General features: G+C 39.7%; 1 protein-coding gene across 1 annotated transcript in view; it reads right to left on the bottom strand.

The window, feature by feature from the left end:
- Positions 1-22,654, bottom strand: part of malrd1 (MAM and LDL receptor class A domain containing 1) — a 351,826-nt gene that overhangs the window by 147,770 nt on the left and 181,402 nt on the right. Inside the window, exon 23 of the mRNA XM_072252046.1 lies at positions 12,664-12,909. Coding sequence (XP_072108147.1) covers positions 12,664-12,909 — 246 coding nt within the window. The remainder of the gene's footprint in view (positions 1-12,663; positions 12,910-22,654) is intronic.

The following is a 22,654-nucleotide window of genomic DNA, read 5'->3' as shown; positions in this document are numbered from 1 at the left end:
GGAGTGGGCTGCCAGTGACGGTGGTGGAGGCGGAAATGATCAGGTCTTTTAAGAGACTTTTGGATAGGTACATGGAGCTTAGAAAAATAGAGGGCTATGGGTAACCCTAGGTAATTTCTAAGGTAAGGACATGTTTGGCACAGCTTTGTGGGCCGATGAGCCTGTATTGTGCTGTAGGTTTTCTATGTTTCTGTGCTTCTATTCAGTTCACTGAGTCTATGCCTGCTCAAAGAACAATCCCATTCCCCAAGACCTATACTTCCTACATCCTCGGCAATCTGCCCACCTCTACTGAAGGCAATTTAAAGTGGACCTTTAAACTGTGGACTTACACATCTTTGTAAAATCTGGGGGAAATCTACATGGCCACAAGGAGAATGAGCAAATTCCATGCTGACAGCATAGGGGTCAGGATTGAACCCTAGTCGCTGGAGATGAATATCAGTAGTACCACCGATTGTGCTACTATACCAACCGACAAGCAAACCTGGAATAGGTGTGGTCATTCATGGCAAGCACAGTCACTAATCAGCCTGCACACTTCTGCAGATTTTCCGGCAGACGTCCAGCAAGGGAAGCATTAACAGTCACAGTCGTTTATTGGGAAGATCGGCACAGCAGCTCCACTCTAAATTCCCATTAATTTTGTCTTTTCTAAGATCAGGTTTATTGAGTTAAGAGGACTAACTTTAAACTTTCAATGCTCTTTTTTTTAAGAAAAAGACAATTTTAAAACGTTCATATGTAACAAATGCCCTTTCAGTTCTTCCCTTCTTGCAATCCAATGACCCAAGTATTCTCTCCAGGTGGACCAGCAGTTTACTTGCATTTCTAGTCCAGTGCATTGCATTCAGTGTTCAGAGCATGACATCCTTGATAATGGAAAATCCAAAAGCAGTTTGTGTGATTGCTTTGCATAGGACTTGCATTCAGTGTCCCTCCAGGTTTGAGTTTTTGAACTCTTTATCACCTGGTACTTCACTTTCCCATTCCATTTTCTGTCTGACTACCTGTCTCTAGCTTCTGGTACTGTAAAATAATTCCAATGCAGGCTCAAGGAACTACATCTCATCTTCTTCTGTCTGGGCATATTAATGTCTCTAGACTTAAAACTGAGATCGCCAAATTTATGTAACTCACTGTTTCTTTCTACATTAGAACTCACCATTTCAACTCTAACTCATTCATCTGTGAGTTTTGCTCAGTTTATCTCGATCCATTTCTCACAGCTCTCCTAGCAGAGAGAAAAAAAACATGACACCCTCTACCTGGCATATTAACCAAATCATGATTTTCCCCTCTATTCATCTCTTCTGCCACCTTCTCTGCAAATAAAAATTGTCCTTTTTAAGAATTTTTAAAATTTATATATTTATTTATTGAGATGCAGCACAGAGTAGGCCCTCCGATCCTTTGAGCCACACTGTCCCGCAAGTTCCGATTTAACCCTAGCCTAATTACGGGACTATTTACAAAGACTAATTAACCTACCAACCAGTACATCTTTGGACTGTGGGAGGAAGCTGAAGCACCCAGAAGAAGCCCATGTGGTCACAGAGAGACGGTACAAACTCCTTACAGACAGTGGCAGGCATTGAACCCGGATTGCTGGTACTACAAAGCATTGTGCTAACCACTGCAGTATCGTGCCACCCCTTGTTCTGATAAAGGGGGTCCGACTTGTAACCTTAACTTTGTTTCCCTTTTGGCTGAAGCTGATTGATCTACTGACTATTAAATATTAAAAACTATCAATAGGATGTGGTACTGCAAGAAAGAGTGCAGAAGAGAGTCACTGCCATATTGCCCGGAATGGAAGGCTTTCATTATAAAGATAAATTGTATAAGGCTGTTCTCACTGGAGTATAGCAGACCTTATATAGAGGTTTATAAAATCATGAGGGGCATAGATAAAGTTGATAGTCACAGTTCTTTTCAAAGGAAGGGAAGTTAAAACTAGAGGACATAAAGGTACAGTGCGAAGGAAAAGATTTAAAGGGAGATCTGAGGGGCATGTTCTACCACACAGATTGGAGGGTATATAGAACAAACTGCCAGAGGAAGTGGTGGAGAGAGATATAATCAATTAATTAATAATTTGGATAAATACATTACGGGAAAGGAATGGAAGGCTGAATATGGATTGAATGTAGGAAAATGGGACCAGCAAAGAGAACCACCTTAGTTAGCATGGATAAGCCAGGTTGTAGGGGCTGTTCCCATGTTGTGTAACTCTGTGACTGTACACTCTTTTGCCTTTAAACACTTACTTTAGTATTGCTCCACCAAAAGTTTGAGATCGTTATACTACTGCTCCACTAATGAAAGAGGTGTGAACATCATTATACTATTGCAATCACAAGAAAAATCTTTCTGGGCTGTGATTTTGGTAGTTATTAAAAATAAAAAAATCAGTGCCTTTCAAATGCCCTTCCTTGCTTTTCCATTTCCCTTAATGGGCTAGCCTGTATGTTAGCCAAATTGCAGCTATTTCTTCAATATAAAGATGCAGGAAAGGAGGCGCTCAGAAGCCTTGGTGGTTTTATTGGTCTTTTATATTGTCCGAGGTTAAGAAGGAGGACTGCTGCCATATCTATTGTTTTCTCCTTGAAATTGTCATTGTGACATTCCAGGTTTCATGCTTTGCCTGTCTAAACTTTACTTGTGAGCCTCCTCAAAATAAACTCATCTTCTACAAGCTGTAAAAGCAACAAACCAAAGACCTCTGTTTCTTTATCTGAATTCTCTAAGTGTAGAAGGAAAGTAATAATGTAAGTAAGTCCTTCTGTTGTATTTTAATGCACCTGTTAATGAGATATTTCATTAATTTTACTTCAATGAGTCCTGTATGTATTTGCCCCTTTTCAAAAGGCTAACCTGTCTCAAAAAATTATCTTTGACATTGTAGCTTTCCACAGTATATTCTACATTATGTACAGAGAACTGAGCCAAAGTATTTTCAGAGACAATGACATTAAATTTATAGAGTTTAGCATAGAAACTAGCCCTTTGGAACATGTCCAAACTGACTAAAGAGTATTTCTGAGTAATTTCAGTTTGCCTGAATTTGGATCATATCCTTCTAAACCATTCCTCTTTGTAAATAATGTACAATAATAATGTGCAACAGTTCCTAAGCACTAGAAGAGCATGTGACAGGTTCCAAGTTATTAATACAGCTGAGAATCCAGCTGAATATAGAAGGGTGAGAAGGGAAGTGAAAAAAATCAAATGGGAGAATCAATAAGAGGGAGAGAGTGTGAGAAAAGACAGGCCACAAACTTGAAAAGTAATCAACAAATATGATACAAGCATGTGAACAGGAAAGTGGTTGCAAGAGAAGTGGGATTGATCAGTGATTACAAGGAGAAGAACTTCTCACGGAAGCAGACTAATAAAATAGGTAATGCACAATGCTCTTCACAGAGGAAGAAGAGGCTAATAGAGTTTCAACAAAGGAATACATGGCTCGGTTACTAAATGGGCTAAAATCTGATAAAGGGGGCTAAGCAGAAAAAAAATAGGTTCACCTAAAGAGACAAGTTATCTGGTACAGATGGAAACAATTCACAGTTCCTAGGGGAAGTGAAGGAGGAAACTGTTGAGGCCCTGACAAGCCACTGAAACGTTTATAGATTTATGAGCAGTGTCTGAGGACTAGAAAATTACAGATGTAACAGTTATTGAAAAGTGAAACTGCACATGCTGTGAACCTAAACAACAACGGAAGATGCTGGAACTACCCAAGATGGTTACGTAGCAGTTTGCACAATTGCCGATGATCACCGATGGGGTTTTAATTCCTGTCGCTGTTCAGAAGAGGTTTGTACATTCTCCCTTTTCCTCTGGCTGCTCCGCTGTACTCCCACATTCCAGAGAAGTACAGTTACTGTTACGGTTAGTAAGTTGCGGCCATGCTACGATGGTGCCAGAAGTGTGGCTGCCCCCATCACAATCCTTGCTGATTTGATTTGACACAAATGATACATTTCACTGGACGTTTCAATGCACATGTGACAAGCAAAGCTAATCCTTATCTTTACATGTCTGGTAGCACCTGTGAAGAGAGAAATCATAATGTTTCATGTTGATGACCTTTCAACAGATGAAAAACCATTGTCCTGACGTATTAATTCTGTTTCTCTCTCCATAGACACTACTCGATCAGGTAACTATTCACAGATTTTATGTTTTTAATGCAAATGTACTGCCTTGGTTATAAAAGGGTACACAGAAAAACTCAGTAACTACAGCTCAGTCAAGTTATTTTGGGTGATGAGGACAACTTTCAAAATAATAATCAGGATCAGAATTAATAGGGCCTAACCCAAAATGTCAACAATTAATTACCCCCATTACCACCACTCTCCTCCAATCTTGATGCTGCTGGATCTACTTATTTCTTCCAGTTGATTTGTTTCTGTTCCAGAACTTACAATCATTTGGACAAAGTATGGTTTGTTTAAAGAAAGGCAGCAGAAATTTGTTAGAGGCAGTACAGACGCAATGGGCCCCATAGTTTCCTTCTGTAGTGTAATTAATCTGTGATTATCCTGAAAGAGACCCTTGCTATTGTGAATCTGTTATCCAGTCATTACATTGTTCCATTTTTCATCATGTAAAGAGCACTTTGCTGATCAATGGAAACATGCTGTCATTCATAAAGCACATATTCTCTACACATTGAGTGATTCTTTTAATTAAGCTTTTGATAAGTATGCAAGTGCTTATAGCCACAGGTAGCGGCAGTCAATCTCACAGTCACCATCTGACATTGAAAATCGATTCAAATAAAGGCCTAGATCTTAGCCCAAAGCCGCAGGCTTTGTGACACTTCTAATATACCTCGGAATTGTTAAATATTAGTCAAAAGGCCAGCCACTTTCACAGAGAAAGAAATAGAAAAAAAAAACAGAAGAAATTTGGATCATTTAGTAGACAATGAAATTGATGGAGGTTTTACGGTGGGTTTTTCACCAGCTCAAATGATCTTACAAAGTGTCAGCAACCTTTTGAGTTAACTTACTCTTAAATCAGAGCCCAGTAACTTCAGCTGGGCATGTGTTTAGTCACAAAATGGGTGCATATTCATAATTCACTGAGGGTGAGGTTGGATTTGGAAGTGTGCAGAGATGACAGCTGGACTTTGCAGACCTGTGTGATTGCGCAGAAGGGTGTGCATGTTTTGTACCTGCAGCATTTCAACAGCCTTCCATAAAACTTGCCTCAATGTTAAGGATAAATAACATGGACTGAATCAATGTTTTAACAAGTATATGTAGCTCCTTAAATGAGTGAATTGGGAATGCCTTGGGTTGGAAATAGCTAAATTAGCCTGGAGATCATTGCTAAGATAATATAAAACTATCTCTGGTAACTATTAGAAATCCATTGGGATGCCAGCAAAACCCAAATTGCCGAGTATGGGCCTGACACAAGAAAAAAGAGAAAAGCCAGAAGTATGACTACTTCACTGTCAGATCAATTATGGTGACAAATTTCCAAACTTTAATTGGAGTCTTCAGATGCCACATTATTTTTAGGGGTTGATAGTAAAAGTTCATGGAGAAAAATTATCAAAATGACTGCGGACAAAATGCAAGTTACTTTAACTAACCCATAATTTTAGTAACCTAACCCTTAATGTAAAGCCTATTGTTGCAGTAACCAGACACTTCCTGAAGTCTGTTCCTTATGCTGCACTGGTGAGTATTATGTTTGTTCTTATAAAAGACAAACTTGGTGTGGGTTTATGCTAGAACATTCCATTACTGAACTGCTGCTCAACCAGGTGACCATCATAGCTCCTGCTTCCATAAACCCCTTGCATTGCCCACTGGGAACTGAAGTTATCTATTATGCACGCATAATCCCACATCTTGAAAGAAAAACAAACACAATACTATGCTTCCATAAACCTTCAAAGAAAGATGATCCTTTCCAACAAAGATATCTTCATTCTGTAGTCTGTCTCTTTTCAACTTCAAATGTGATGAGCAACTACAGTCCTTATCCACTTATGAACTTTCATTCAGTCTCTGAGGTGGTTTGATGGTCCTTTTTTGTCTACTATTTGTTTCCACAGGCGGATTGCTTGCATTTGCTACAATAATATGTATGCCTTTCTGAGAACTCTGATTAATATTTTCACTTTTTACATATGCTGGCCCCTTTGGTGTACTGACAGATGACACATCACAGCTATGGTTGGAGCATGTGGTAGTAGATCTAGGAGGTTTCTTCTCATAGGTTTCCCCACTCCATCTGGAACTGGCAGGAATGTGGAGTTATTTCTCTTACACATATCCTTGCATGGATCACGTGCAGGATTCATGATCTCAGATTTGCACTTGATCTCTTGGCTTTAGGTCTGGTAGGCTTTTCACAGTCTTGTCCTGATACTGTTTCTGTTTTTCTTTCGCTTGTACTTTAACCATTTTGACCTTGTGTGCTCCTTTAAGTGTCAACAGGTTTTCATATTAGTTTCATGTTAGGAAAGTTAGTGCGTACACATCGACCAATCATCATTTGGGCTGGTGAAAGGTCATTCTGCAGTGGTGCACTTCTGTAAACCACAGAGTTTTGTGGAAATCCTCTCGTCCATCTTGTGCTTACTTCATGAGGCCCTTGACTGAACACTCTGCTAGGCCATAAGATTGTGGGTGATGTGGGCTGGAAGTTATACATTGAACGTTGGCAAAAGACTCAAATTCGCAGCTCAAAAATTGTGGAGCATTTCTGATACCACCTCGTATGGAACTCCGCGCCTCACAAACACAGTTTTCAGGAAGGTGATGAGCGCTTTGCTGGATGTTGCTTGCAGTGTTGTAACCTCTGGGTAATTGGAAAAGTAGTCTGTTACAACAATATGATTTTTCCCATTACAATCAAACAAATCTACTCCAAATTTGAAGTGCAACCTGTCTGGTGCAGGACGTGGTGTGACAGTTCTGCTTGCTTCTTCAGTTTGAAGGTAAGGCATATTTCACATGAAACAACAGCCTGACTGATGCCTTGGTTCGTTCTTAGCCAGTACATCATTTCACGAGCTCTACATTTACATTTTTCCTCACCAAGATGTCTTTCGTGTATCTTTGGGAGTATTTCCTTGTGTAGTCTCATTAGAATCTCAAACCTATTCCCTTTGAGATCAAAATGGAACTTCCTGCATGCATGGACAACAGGAGTCACTGTTTCATCTATATGAATTGTGTGCACACCAGATAAGCATCCAAGCACATCAAAGAGTCATCTGCATACCCTTCTATGAGTGTTGTGTGGTCATCTTTGGTCTGTGAAGCCACTATGAAACTCTTTTCATCAGGTTGAGCTTTTCACATGCACTCAGACCTAATAGTGGTTGTACTCTCATTTTCTACATTCAGTAGCTGTGACTTTTGGTGCTGTCCTTGTGCTTGATGGACACTATCCGCCACCCCCCCCCCCCAACATTTTATTGAAACTTTCTCTCCAGCCTGTCATTTCTAATTTCACTAGGTAAATCTTGCTCTTTGCCGTGGGTCTTGTAATTATCCATGGATAACATATTCACCTGGGCTCTGGTGTCAAGCTTGAATGGAATTAGTCTCTCATTCACAGTCACTGGAATGCCCCATTCTGTTTTACCAGCACCAGCAGTCTATAGAGAATCGACAAAGAATTCCTCCATTTCCTCATCAACTTTGTGCAACTTTCTCTTGGTAGACCCAGATTTGCAGCAATTTGCAAAGTGATTCCTTTTCCCACAATTATTGCAGGGCTTTCCACAAACAGGACACATCTTTGGAATGTGACTACCTCTACACATGCTCTTTGCTCTGGGAGACATCTTGTGCACTGCTCCTCTGCTTTCATAGCACTTACTGCTGTGCCTGCCCTGTGCAGCCCCTTAGCTTGTGCTTGTGTGGTCTCTACAGTCCTACACATATACATAGCCTTTTCCAGCATCAAATCTTTTTCACATGGCTATTCTGAGTCCGTTACCTGGAATTCCACACACTATTCTGTCACTAACCAGTGAGTTTCTCAAATCATCCAATTCACAGGACTTGCTTAGTGTGCGTAGCACAACTAAGTACTGGTCGAAGCTAACACCTTGTTTCTGATTACAGGAAGAAAATTTTTATCTCCCAAACATGATGTTTTTAATTGGGGCAAAATACTCTTCAAATGTTGTCATCGGAGTGTCCAACATAAAAGATGTCTGGCCAATTTGAAAGCTATTACAGATGTCAGAAGCATCTTCACCAAGTACATGCAGAAAAATAGACATTCTCAATTATTTCATCGGTCCCTCCCACTCTACTAGCAGTTAAATATATATTGAATAGCTGTTTGACACGTTTGCAGTTGCAAGTTAGATTGCTGGTAAACTGCAGAGATTCAGGCGGACTTAGCTTTTCTATAGCTGGAACTTTCAGCCTCTCACTGAAAGTTGGTGAATCCGGTGACTGCTGAAGTTCGGGAACAATGTGCTTTCTTGCCTCACTGGCCAGCTTCTCTCTGTCGTAACTAGTGTCCGACCTCACTTGCTGCTAGCACCTTTTGTACCCACGCTGTCCCTTTCTCAGTTGCGTTCATTTGCACTCCCTCACACTATCTACTGACACCATTATGTTTGTACTTAATAAAGACAAACTTTGAGTGGGTTTACGTTGGAACATTTTATAACTGGACTGCTGCTCAATCCTGTGCACCAGCAACCAGGTCACCATTGTAGTTTGCGGTTCCAGGTGAACCCCTCCCATTGCCCTCTGGGAACTGAAGTTCTTTATTATGCACATATAGTAACACTGTGATCACTAGCTGTTGCTGAAGAGAGAGCAGAGTAGCCTCTTGTTTTTACATGGAGCACACAATTTTCTCTGTGTTTTGTACTCGAAACAAGTTGATCACAATGGCAAAAGAAGCTTTTAAAATCAGATTCCAGCATCTGTCTTTTCTTATATCTCTATTTTAAAATCAAATGTATGGTAAAGAATTTCTTAATCAACATTTTTGTTTCCTTAGAGCAGAGTCATAGAAAAGTACAACTCAGCAACTGGCCCTTTAGCGCATCTAGTGCATGCCAAACCATTTAAACAGCCTACTCCCATTTACCTGAACTGGAACCGTAGCCTTCCATTCCCCCACTATCCATTTACCCATCAAAACTTCTCTTAAACGTTGAAATTGAGCTTGCATGCGCTACTTGTGCCAGCAGCTCGTTCCACACTCTCATGACCCTCTGAGTGAAGATGACTCCCCTCATGGTCCCTTTAAACTTTTCACTTTTCACCCTTAACCTATGACTTCTAGTTACTATAGTCCCACCCAAACTAGCCTAATTGTATTTACCCTATCTAAACCCCTCATAATTTTGTATACCTCTATCAAATATCCTCTCAGTCTTCTATGTTCCAAGAAGTAATGTCCTAACTCATTCAATCTTTCCTTATAACTCAGATCCTCCAGATCTGGTAACATCCTTTGAAAGTTTCTCTGTACTCTTTCAACCTTATTTACATCTTTCCTGTGGCTAGGTGACCAAAGCTGCACACAATACTCCAAATTAAGCCTCACCAATGTCTTATACAACTTCAACATAGCATCCCATCTTCTGTACTCAATATTTTGATTTATCATTCATCAGCTGCAAAATATTTATCCCTTTGACCCCTCTGTGCATATGAAACAGTACTTTTCAAAGCTCTGATATCTTGTACGTAACTCAGAATCAGAAATCGCTGACTTGCTGCAAGAGTACCAATGGAGTTTAACCATCTGTATAGCTTTACATGACAGTATTCAGTCACGAGAGCATTGTGTTACGAGAGCATTGTCAAATATAATATCATAATTTATGCAGCCAAAGTCAACCTGTTCAAACATCCTCTCATGCCAACAGCATTTATTCCATTCTGAGAGTAATAAAGCTTTTGTTTTGCATTGGTATTGAGTGCTTAAACAGGTCCTAATTATCACACTCTTAGAGAGATCTGAAAAAATATCACTCTTTACAGTTTACATAATACCTACACACAATCCAGCTTGGTATAAGGGGCTTTGACTGCATGCTGAAGTCTTTTCATGATATTAAAATAAATACTGATTTGGCTTGATCACAGCCTCCTCCAATACTCTTACTGATCCCCATTCCTCTCACTATCCTCTGATATGCAGGGAGAGAAAGCTTACCTGCACCCACAATATACAGAATACAGTGATCATTAGAATAGCCTAAAGCACTCTTAAAATTGTCCCTTGTCATAATTGATGGTGAGCCTTTAATGAGAGCTGGGAGAGAGGGAAAAAGAGGAAGAGGGATGCACTGTACTTGGCTGATAAATAGGTTAGAGATAATGAAGATCAAGAAGACCACTTTATTAGGTGTGCTTGTATACCTGCTCGTTAATGCAAATATTTTATCAGCTAACCACGTGCCAGCAATTTAATGCATGAAAGCATGCAGGCATGGTCAAGATAATCAGACCAAACATCAGAGTGGGGAACAAATGTGATCAAAGTGACTTGGACTGTGGAATGATTGTTGGTGCCAGACAGAGTTGCTTGTGTACCTCAGAAACTGCTGCTCTGCCTGGACTTTCACTAACAACAGGCTCAGGAGTTTACAGAGAATGGCGTGAAAAACCAAAAAATACCAAGTGAGCACAAATTCTGTGGGTGAAAACACCTTTTTAAATGAGAGAGAACACAGGAGAATGGTCAGACCGGTTCAAGCTGACAGGAAAGTGATAGTAACTCAAATAACCATCTGTTACAACGGTGATGTGCCGAAGAAAATCTCTGAATGTAGAACACGTTGAAGCTTGAAGTGGATGGAATGCAGCAGAAGATCACAAGCACATACTCAGCTGCCAATTCATCAGTTACAGGAGGTACCTAATAAAGTGGCCACTGAGTGTATGATAGTATTATGAGAGTACTGGTGAAGGTAGAGGTACGGTGGTGATAAAAGTCGTGAGACGTGGCTTAAATCTGAAGCTCAGAAATACAGTGGCTTCAGCCCCACATTCAAATAAAGAGTTTTATAAATGTCCCTTTATCAGTATATGGACCCTGTTCTTCCAGATGCTGCTCGTGTGGTTCTCTCTGCCTTAGAACAAAGCAGCATGGTACTGCGATTCCCAAGATAACACTTCATAGAGGAGAAGTATCTCATATTCTGCCTAAGTATTCTACAACACAAATACAGGAACACTGAATTTTCAAACTTCGGATAATCCACATTCACTCTCCTTCCTCTTACCTTCTTATACCACCTACCCACACACACCCCATCACCCTGTTTCATCCTCTTGCTTCACCTTGCTCCATCTGCTTATCACCCCCGTATGACACCTACTAGTTCTCCTATCCCTTCCCCTAACTGGTTCCATCTGCCCAACTTCTTTTCCTTATCTGCTTTCACTTATAACCTTCGTTACTTATCAGATTCCACTTCTGCAGTCTCATTTGTCACCACGTACCATCTTCCAGCCTCTGTTTTTACCTCCTCCTACCCTCCACCCACTCAATCAGCCCCCTCTCTCTCCTTATGCATCTCTACTTGTTGCCCATCAGTGACTGTCTCTGGACTCCATCACTATCCTCCCCCTACTTTGCTCTATCTAACCATCATCTCCCTCCTCACTTGGATCCACTCAACACCTGTCAGCTCTCGTCTCACCTCTTTATCTTCTTTATCTCCCCTCTACACCCTCCGTCCTAATGCAGGATCCCAACCTGAAACATCAGCTAACCTGACAGTGGCTACTCAACCTGATGAGCTCTTCCAGCAGTTTGCTTCATGCTCCAGATGCCAGTATCTGCAGACTCTCTTGTGTTAACAAGTCGCAGAATGTGCCATCTCATTCACTTATTGAAAGAAACTAGTGCCTATATTTGGTGTGTAGCCTTGTACTTTCCTTTTGCCTGCACTAAACATAGCCACTGTATTTACAAAAAGTAAGAAGTTAATGATTCCTACCATCATGCTGGAAGGTTAGCCATCCAATAGTACCTGTCTATCATCTATCCTGTTTCATGATGTCTTTGTAAAAGCTATTGGGTATGAATATTTATTTTTAGACAAATAAATTGAGACAATTGACATTTACCAAAAGCATTGGTTGGAAATATTTTCACTTAAAAATAAGAACAAATATATCTGTTTTTGTTTCCCCCAAAAATCTCAGACTTAGCTAATTCCAGCACCAAATATCAAATTAAAACTAATTTTGCTGGGCAGGACTTATGTGCTTCAGTTATACCAATTATGGTGTTACAGGGAGTAGCTGGTTCAATATTCAAAAGGACAATGTCATTATTGTATCAAATAACAGAAAGCTATCACCAGTTATAAATGTAAAAAGTTCAGTGTTGTCACTTCAGCCTGTTTGTACTCTGCATCCAAAATTCATTCTATTGATAGCAATACACTTTATTGAAATGATCTTTGTTGACAGGGGTACAATGCATTTACATTACTATGTATTGTGCTTTGACTTGCCAAATGAGGAAGAATTTCTTGTCAATGAAGCTTTGGTATAAAGTTGTGTTATCATATGAAACTTCTGTTGGGTAAACACTAAAGGTCTTTCAATCATATCCAATGATATCACAGTTCAAACATTCCATTGTATATTATAATATTTATGAATGGCACATAAGTTATTGATTTACCATGTTCATTTCCAAGGTTCCGATCGCTGGCGGGGCGTAGATCCTGAAATGAACCCTGTCCCAATATCCAGTCAAAGTTATCTGCCAGAGAATTCTTCCAACCACATTGTCCGTTCTCAAAGGTGCAGGATGTTCCGCATTCTTTTTCATCTGTGTTGTCGCCACAGTCATCTAGAAAATCACAGCTCTGTTCTGTATGATAACATTTTCCATTCTGGCATGCCAAATAATTGGGTGGACAGGATCCTAGGAAAAGGAGTATTTCTCATAAGTAAGCTTAAGCAGGTTATATAGGATCACTGGCTTGTGTATTATAGTTGGTCAGCTGAACCTTCAATGAAATTGGTTCACTGGAAGTTTATTTTTACATTTGGTCTACTCACTCACCAGAAGGGCTGTTTGAAGGAAAATTCCTTTTTTGCAATGTTACCTTTAAAACCTGCTGCTATAGAATTTTATTGCTTATTGCATTTACTACTATTTAAAACTGTAAAAAATAATTTGATTGCCTTGAAATGAACATTAACAGCAGGAAAGATACTTCCCACACACAAACTTACAATATAAACAAACTACTTTGTCGGCAGCAATTTAATTGATGTGAATCTCTTGCTCTACTTGAGCACTAATTTTGGTGGAACTAAAGTTCTGTTTGAAGCCTTTGAAACCACATTGACTGGTGAGCAAATTTCATTGGCCGTAAGTATTGCCAACCAATATAATTATGGAATAAAGCCAAATTAACTTGATCCAGTCCTCATCAGCGTCAACAATTTCCAGCAGCCATTGATATCCACTGATCATTTGCAAGGCTTTCAACTGATTCTAATGTTTTTAGCTTTGACACTGAGAGAATAAACTGATACTTCCATTGGCATCCCAACCGAAATCAATTAGCGCTACATACATAGTGTATAAATTCTGCAAATATTCACATCTGTTATGTACTTACACATAAGCATGTGCCAATATAGATCCCTTGTATGTAGCACTATATGCTTTTGGGATTCAATTCCCTTGAAGTTAATGGAGATGAACTTTGAAGGCAGAGTAAAATCACAAGTCTTCTTGTGATATTATCCAGTATGAATTTCCAAGATGTGCTTTTCTTCATGCATATATATTTTATTGGACTCACAGGAAATGGATGAAATAAATGCATCCTATTTTTGGAACATCTGAGCTTTTCAAACTACAACAAAAAAACCTTCAAATTCCCATACACCTCAAAGCATCAATAGATTCCTGGAAATCCCTGTAAACCTGAGGTGCCACAGAATCATCAGCAGAAAATCCTAGCATTAGTTCTCATGCCAAGCTCTCTTTCTTTAACTACTAGGAAGATGAAACTTTCCGCTTAAGTTTATGTACATTTTAAAAAGAAAATAATAGGTAATTTCTTACTTTTTCCTCACAACCAGTTGCAACTAATACCAGAAATCAGCTGGCTTTTCCGTTTTTGTAATTTCCTTTTTGGTTTTGTATTACCTTCTGTATCAGCGGACAATGCTCGTTAATGCAAATATTTAATCAGCCAGTTATGTGGCAGCAACTCAATGCGGTAAAGCATGCAGACATGGTCAAGAAATTCACTTGTTGTTTAGACCAAACTTTAGAATGGGGGTGAAATGGGACTTAAGTGACTTTGGCTGTGGAATGAATGTTGTTCCCGAAGAGGTGGTTTGGGTATCTCAGAATCTGCAGAGCTTCTGGGATTTTCACACACAGCAGTCTCTAGAGCTTTCAGAAAATGGTGCAAGTACAAAAAAAAAGGCAGATCTGTGAGTGAAAATGCTTTGTTAATGAGAGAGGTCAGAAGGGAATGGACAGACTAGTTCAATTTGCCAGGAAGGCAACAGTAACACTAATAATCATGTATTACAACAGTAGTGTGCAGAAGAGCATCTCTGAACGCACATGTCAAACCTTGAAGTGGATAGGCTACAGCAGTAGACAGTCATAAACATGCACTCCTGTGAGGTACTGAGTGCATACAGTATATACAAACAAAGCAAGCACATTTGATGTCCTGATGTGCAACTTTCTATAAGTTGGAAAGGCATTATTCGGCTATTTCTGTTTCCATACATTAAGAGGTTTGTGTTGGCGGGTGGCCAAGTGGGTGTTGGTCTAGTGACCTGAAGGTCGCTAGTTCGAACCTTAGCTGAGGTAGCATGTTGTGTCCTTCAGCAAGGCACTTAACCACACATTGCTCTGCGACGACACCAGTGCCAAGCTGTATTGGCCCTAGTGCCCTTCCCTTGGACAACATCGGTGGCGTGGAGAAGGGAGTCTTGCAGAAGGGGAACAGCCGGTCTTCCATACAACCTTGCCCAGGCCTGCGCCCTGTAAACTTTCTAAGGTGCAAATCCATGGTCTCACGAGACTAACTGATGCCTATAACTATACATTAAGAGATTTACATAGAAAGTTTGGATACAAAAGTTTATCCATAAAATGTTTTAAATTGATCTTAGAAACCATGCTCATAATTTAACATTAGACAAGATTAGACAATTTTTTTTGTTTTATCATTCTGGAGGAATGTTGTATCATTTTTTAATGCATGCATTTCTAAATGACAATAAACGAGGACTGAGTGTCCTCATAATCTAATCTAATCTAATAGCCCCAATTTGGTTAGCCAACTGTTGCAAAACAGGTGACCTGCCTTTTCAGCTCCAGGGACAGAGGAACAATTCTGATCAGCAGAACTCTTAATATGAAGTTTTTCCATTTAGCCTCTTTCAATGATGCAAGAAGATATGAGAAATTTTACATAAAAAGGCACAATCCATATATTTTCCTTGAACACATCTCTGTGGGTCAGAGTGGTTTCTGAATGCTTTTTCCAACATTATTCCAAAACCCTACACTTGTACCTAATGTATGATCTAAAGCTTTTTGCATAAACTTAACGTAGTTTCTACTTAATAAAATAGCATGAGTACAAAAAGATCTCAAAAAATTGGATAAACCATTCCACTACTAGTTTGTATGACTGCATTAGTGCTCAGCTTAACTGTTAAATTCTCTTTCTTAAATGATGACATTTTCAAAATTCCTTTCATCCTACAGATGCTTTTCAACCTGCTGAGTTCTTCCAGCACATTGTTTGTTGCTTCAGAATCCAGCATCTGCAGTCTTTTCTGCCTCCATGATCCCTTAATTGGGAATTAATATATTTTCAGCATTGGGTTTGAATATATTTTTTCTAGCTGACTGTAAGTGAAAGCTGCATATCTACATGGAATCTTCTGTTCACTTAGTGCAGATACAGCCCTTCATGTAGGCTGCTGTGTGACCATCTTTCATGGATTATTTATCTGATAACCTTAAATAGTTACGATAGACTGAATCAAGTTTTTCATCAGAGTTTTAAAGTTGCACTATTTCATTTCACTGAGGTTAACAATTTGCTGAAAATGTCTCATTTTCTCTATTTCTTTCAATCATGGATAAATAATCATTCAAGTTTTCCTTGGAATGTTCTTATGAAGAATAAGAAGAATTCAAAAGTGACAAGGGTACTTGATAATTTTTCTTTGAAGTCTAATAGCCATGAAAAACAGTGGCACATAGTAGCATAGTGGATAGTGCCAATGCTTTACAGTGCCAGTTGTAAGAATAGGGTTTGATTCCTGCAGAGATCTCTAAGGAGTTTATATGCTCATGACTATGTGGGCTTCCTCTGGGTGCACTGCTTTCACAGTCCTTGATCCAAGGTCCTCCAAGCGGACCACAAACTTGTCATTGGGTTTGGGGGTTTGGAGGCTTGCAGGTCTCAATGACCCAGAGAGCTACGTTGGCTGGAGTCTGAACTTTACGCTTTGGCTCTTGGCAGGGTCACCCATGCCAAATGGGTAAAAGGGTAAAGGACAGACCACGAGTAGTCCACTGGTCCTCCAGTTCAGGGGTTCAGCTCAGGACTAACAACTCTGACTGGTAAATCAAAATTGTTAAGGAAACAGCGATAAAGAATTGTTCTACGTTTGAGTGTGATGGTATTCCTCAATCTTCACCTGGGACTTGCATGACTAACAATAGTGAAAACCAAGAGGAAGGTATTGAAATAATGAAGGAAGCCCTGAACACAGCCGGAGATGGAGGACCTTCATTGCTGCCCTAAATGCTGGGGGCATAATGGGCAGTAAGCAGGTTTTTCAAAATAGAGTAATTCTCTGCCTGTTCACATGCCTCTTAACTGTTGCTATTGTATTTGCTTCTATGCCTTCCCTGGGGCAGGATTTTAAAGGGACACTCCTTCCCCTAAACTCAGCCCCAGTCCTAGATTACTAACTCTTTCCCTTCTGAACTAGCTCAGGATCTTAAATGTTTCAATTCCAAATTTCAATGAACATAGGTCAAAAATAATCAATCATTCCACATAAAACAAACCCTTTATGGAAATGATGTCTGCACTGTGGAGGTATAGCTATCCACTGGATCTTCTGCTTTCCTTCTACATCCCAAAGGCGTATGCATTATTAGGTTACTTAGCCATTGTACATTGGCTGAAGTGGATAGGTGAGTGGTAGAATCTGGGAGGAGTTGATGAGAATATAGGGGTAATAAAATAATTAAATCCTACTCAGATTAGTGCAGACCAGAGAGTAGTTGATGGTTGGTACAGGTCCAGTGGGCTAAAGAGGTTTATCATTCTATCTATGGCTTTTACCATTCCTTCAACAGCCTTAAGTAATGAACCCAAAGCTGAATGATTAACCCCAGGTATAGGTACACAAGCACACTGAAGCATAACTTCCCTAATGTTATGAAAATAAAAAAATGCCATTGTTGGAATTTTGAAATAACAATTAAAAAGCTGTAAACGCTAACGATCAGGTAGCAGCTATTGAAAGAAACACCTTCACTGCGTCTGCAAAAAACAGGATTTCCTAACGATCAATCAATTTAATTCCCCCCTTCCATTGGGCAGAAAATACAACAGTTTGAGAGCATGTTACACCAGGCTCAATGACAGCTTTTATCCTGCTGTTAGAAGTCTATTAAATGAAGTCCTAATATTGTAAGATGAACTCTTGTCCTTACAATTTAACACGTTATGGTCCTGTACCTTATGGTCTATTTGCATTGCACTCTCTCTGTAGTTTTTTGGACTTTAATTTGCATTTTGTTGTTGTTGCACCTTGTGCTACCTCAGTGCACTGTGTACTAATCTGATATGTATGAAAAGTATGCAAGACAAACTCTTCACTGAACCTCAGACCATGTGACAGTAATAAACCAATCTATCAATTTAACTTACCAATACCCAAATCACTTCTACACAGCAGCAGTTTATAGCTTTCTCAATTTAGCTAGCAAACTGCTGACCACCAGCAATCCCTGTCATTACCTTCTACTCGCTTTTCTGATGCAGTCCTTCAGAACCAAGGATTACTTTATGTATTCTAATACTGACGTGATAATGAGATGCTTGATGATTTGTGAGGGATGAACTCCTTGCATTTATATTGGGTTTCTTTATGGTGGACTTGAGATTCTCAGTGCCATGCCAAGACCTCCTTCTCCACTTCAAGTTTTCTCCAGGTGATTGTATCCATGACTGAAATTTGGAGTCAGCTTTTCAGCCACTGGAAAGGGATTTCTCAGGAAAGTACCAACAATAATTTTCCTGATGGCAGGCAGTAGAGACCTCCATATTAGGTACTGTGGTCTATTTGCTTGAAGATAGTCATGATTACAAATGTGGATGATGAGGTTTGTTACGTTTCTTTCCAGTGGATCTGAGAGTCTTTTTCAAGAACCAGTCTGATCATGAGGGACTGGATTTTTAACTGACAAATGGCCTGTTTGTCTTTGTCACTCTGAAGACTGGACCACAACAATGTTCACTTCACCCATGGCTAGTGAGGTACTGATAACTGTTGGAATGACAACAGCTTTATTACCTCTGTCAATTTGATCCTGAAATACCAGTAATGACAAGAAGCATTGCTACAAGAAAATCCACACTGGACTCCCCAGGATCCTGCAGGAATAACTCGTTCTTGGCAGGCAACCTGAGGATACTCTCAGAAACAGGAGCTGAAGAGCAACCACAATGAATGGACTGCTTTGAAGTCCACAACTGTCCAGATACCGGGGAAGAAGGTCTTGGTTTCTCTACCACGAAGGAGTGATATGGGTTTGATCGGAATGACCAAAAGTGAATTAACCTTAAATGCAGGATTGGAAATTTGTCCATACCTCAAGAAAAAAGAGGCAGCTCTTTTCTCACCTGAAGGCTGACACCCAGCTGAAACCCTGAGAGCAGAATTACAGCAGGCGAGTAGGAAAAACATGGGCAGTCCAGTACTCAAGCTCTCATTCTGCTGAAAGCTAAGTGAACTAATCAGAGACAAAATGGCAGTCAATGTTTACCGGAAGGTATATGTTAATAATGACTTCCTCAAATATGACCCTGTCCTTGATGCAAATGCCCTTAATTCTATCCCACAGGCACATAACTCTGTCCTGACATTCTTCAGTTTCAGGGTGGTTCTCCAGTGACAACAGAGGAAGATTCAAGTTCTTAAGCAAATTTCTAGGAAGAATAGAAAGTTGTTGCATTCCACATTTCAAATTCTAGCTTTGATAATCTCATTATATTCGTGTCTGACCTGCCATAAAACCGTTAGCATTTCAGTTTGCCTTCAGCAGAGAAATTCAATGTGAATTAATTATTTATAATTTTCACAAGGACAAAATAAGGTATCAGGTCTTTCCCCATTATTTATTGAATCTTTTTATTTGATTTTGAAGAGAGGTGAATCCTCAGAACAGCACTAAATACTGCTATGGAGGCTGTATTTTTGGTAGATTGTCCACCATTCTGTATCTCATTCATTTTTGCACTAGATTAACCATAGGGCAGAAATCTTGCTCTGAAAGCTATTTCAACCATTTAGCAGCCATTGCAATTTTTACTTGATCATTTTTACTTCAGGATGTCAGCTCGTTATAAGAAATGTCTCAAATTCACTGAAATGTGCTGCAGGAAATCAGCAGCTTGAAGAGCAGCTGTGCGGGGAAGGGATTTGCTGACATTTTGGATCAAAACCCTACATCAGTGGTGAGAGAAAAAAGTTTGTATGAAGAGTAGAAGGGGAATGGTGATACCAAGGTGATTGGTGGACTGAGGAGAGGTGCAGGATGATGAGTAGATGGGTCGATGCTAGGCAGGAAGGCGGGGGTAGGATGGAAAGGGCATTATGGGGATTTTGTGCCTGTGAAAACTGATCTAAGTAAACAGTAAATTTAACTTTGTAATACATATAAAAGATTTGACAAAAATATAGATGAGCATTATCTGCAAACTTTAGTAAGTTTGCAGATGGTGCTAAAATTGGCTGGTGGTGCAAGCCCATAGTCTCCTGAAAACGGCAACATGAGTAGACAAGGAGTGATAGAGAAGTGGAATGGCAAGCTTGTCTTCATCAGAGCATGGAGTCTAACAATCAGGGAATTATGTTGCACTCCCATAAACTGTTGGTTTACGTTAGTGGAGCAAGGTGTGCATTTCTCTTCACTGCACTACAAAAAAGTTGTGGAAACTTCCAAGAGGGTCCTATAGTTCACCAGGAATTTGCCTGGATTAGAGAGTACTCACTATAAGGAAAGGATGGACAAAGTTGGATTGATTTTTGCTGGCATGTCAGAGGTTGAGGGGAGACCTCATCGAAGTTAAAACATTGCAAGAGGCATAGATAGAATAGTTCATAATACATAGAACAGTTCGACAAAGGAACAGGTCCTTCAGTCTACAATGCGTGTGTCAGTCATAAGTTAAAGTGTAAATATTTGCCTGTACATGAACAAATATTATTATTTATGTGCCTGTCTAAATGCCTCATAAACACCACTAGCTTACTTGCTTTCACTACCACCCCTGAAAAGGGTTCCAGTCACCCTACACTCTTTATGTAAAGGAGTTACCCAATACTTCTCCATTAACCTCTCCCACTGCCCTCAATCTACACTCTACAGTTATGTCTCCAGTATTTTACATTCCTGTGCTAGGGGAAAGAAATTTTGATGATCTACCCTATTTATCCATTGTTCTACCAAGAGAGGCTAGACAGTTTGAATCTGTTTATTGAAATTTAGAAAAATATATAGGATGACTTCATTGAAGCATGTAAATTCCCAAGGGGGTGGATAGATTTTGAGATTTTTCATAATAAGAGGACATAGCTACAAAATACATTCCCTGGCCAATTTATTAGGTACACCTGCTCGTAAAACAAACTTCTAATCAGCCAATCATATGGCAGCAACTCAATGCATGAAAGTATGCAGACGTGGTTGAGAGGTTCAGTAGCTGCTTAGAGTGGGGAAGAAATGTGTCCTTCCAGTTCATCCTCAAAATCTTTCATAAGGTTCTTTGGTGGTATTGTTCCAGGGCTTTCAGGTGTCTACTGTAGGTGGTCTATGATTCAGCTCCATACAGTTATGTAGGAAGGACAATTGCTCTATAGACCAAAAGTTTTCTTTAGACCTGTAGGTTGCGGTCTTCAAAGGTTCTTATCCTTAATCTTGCATGGACTCCACTAGCACTACTCAGGTGCTGGCTGATCTATGTTGATGTCTGCTTTTGAGGAGAGAATGTAGTTAAAGTAAGGAAAATGGTCCACATTTTCAAGAGCTAGATCATCAGCTCTTATGGAGGGCTGGACAAATAGCTGGATAAATGGATAATGTAGTCAGGAGCATGTGCACCACCCCTTTTTCTGAAGTCAATGACCAGCTCTTTTGTTTTGCTGACATTGAGAGAAAGGTTGCTGTCATGATATCATGTCATTAAATTCTGTATCTCCTTCCTGTACTCCGACTCACCATTTTTTGAGATGCAGCCCACTCCAATATGTTGTGTATTTAATATTTCAATAATATTTGAGTAATTTTGGAAACAAGCTGTTAATTAACCATTTTTTGTTTGTTTAAATAATTCATACCGGAGTGAGATATGCCAACTAGTGGAGTGGTGCCGCAGCAACAACCTGGCACTCAACGTCAGTAAAACTAAAGAGCTGATTGTGGACTTCAGGAAGCGCAAGATGAAGGAACACATACCAATCCTCATAGAGGGATCAGAAGTAGAGAGAGTGAGCAGCTTCAAGTTCCTGGGTGTCAAGATCTCTAAGGATCTAACCTGGTACAACATATCAATGTAGTTATAAAGAAAGCAAGACAGCTTCTATACTTTAGTAGGAGTTTGAAGAGATTTGGCATGTCAACAAATACACTCAAAAACTTCTATGGTTGTACCATGGAGAGCATTCTGACAGACTGCATCACTGTCTGGTATGGAGGGGCTACTGCACAGGACCAAAAGAAGCTGCAGAAGGCTGTAAATCTAGTCAGCTCCATCTTGGGTACTAGCCTACAAAGTACCCAGGACACCTTTAGGGAGCGGAGTCTCAGAAAGGCAGCGTCCATTATTAAAAACCTCCAGCATCCAGGGGATGCCCTTTTCTCACTGTTACCATCAGGTAGGAGGTACAGAAGCCTGAAGGCACACACTCAGCGATTCAGGAACAGCTTCTTCCCCTCTGCCATCCAATTCCTAAATGGACATTAAAGCTTTGGACACCACCTCACTTTTTAAAAAATATACAGTATTTCTGTTTTTGAACAAATAAAAAATCTTTTCAATATACATAATTGATTTACTTGTTTATTTATTATTACGTTTTATTTTATTTATTAATATTATTTTTTCTCTTTGTTGAAACTGCTGCTGCTCAGTTAACAAATTTCACATCACATGCCGGTGATAATAAACCTGATTCTGATTCATTATGGCTGATATGTATGAAGTACATTATCCTGATGTCACGTCATACATGCATGCCCCACTTAAAGTAAAAAACAAAGATAGACCCGCATTCCTGGCTCTTTTGTTTTCCCTTCAATTAGTTTTTATGTTTTGGAGTTACAAAAGATAACAGTGGTGATGAGGAAGTTTTTAAAAAACACAAGACAA

Source organism: Mobula birostris, chromosome 3, assembly GCF_030028105.1.
Source record: "Mobula birostris isolate sMobBir1 chromosome 3, sMobBir1.hap1, whole genome shotgun sequence".
NCBI lineage: Eukaryota > Metazoa > Chordata > Chondrichthyes > Myliobatiformes > Myliobatidae > Mobula > Mobula birostris.
Note: the sequence above shows the minus strand (reverse complement) of the source record. Positions and strands in the feature narration are given on the sequence as shown.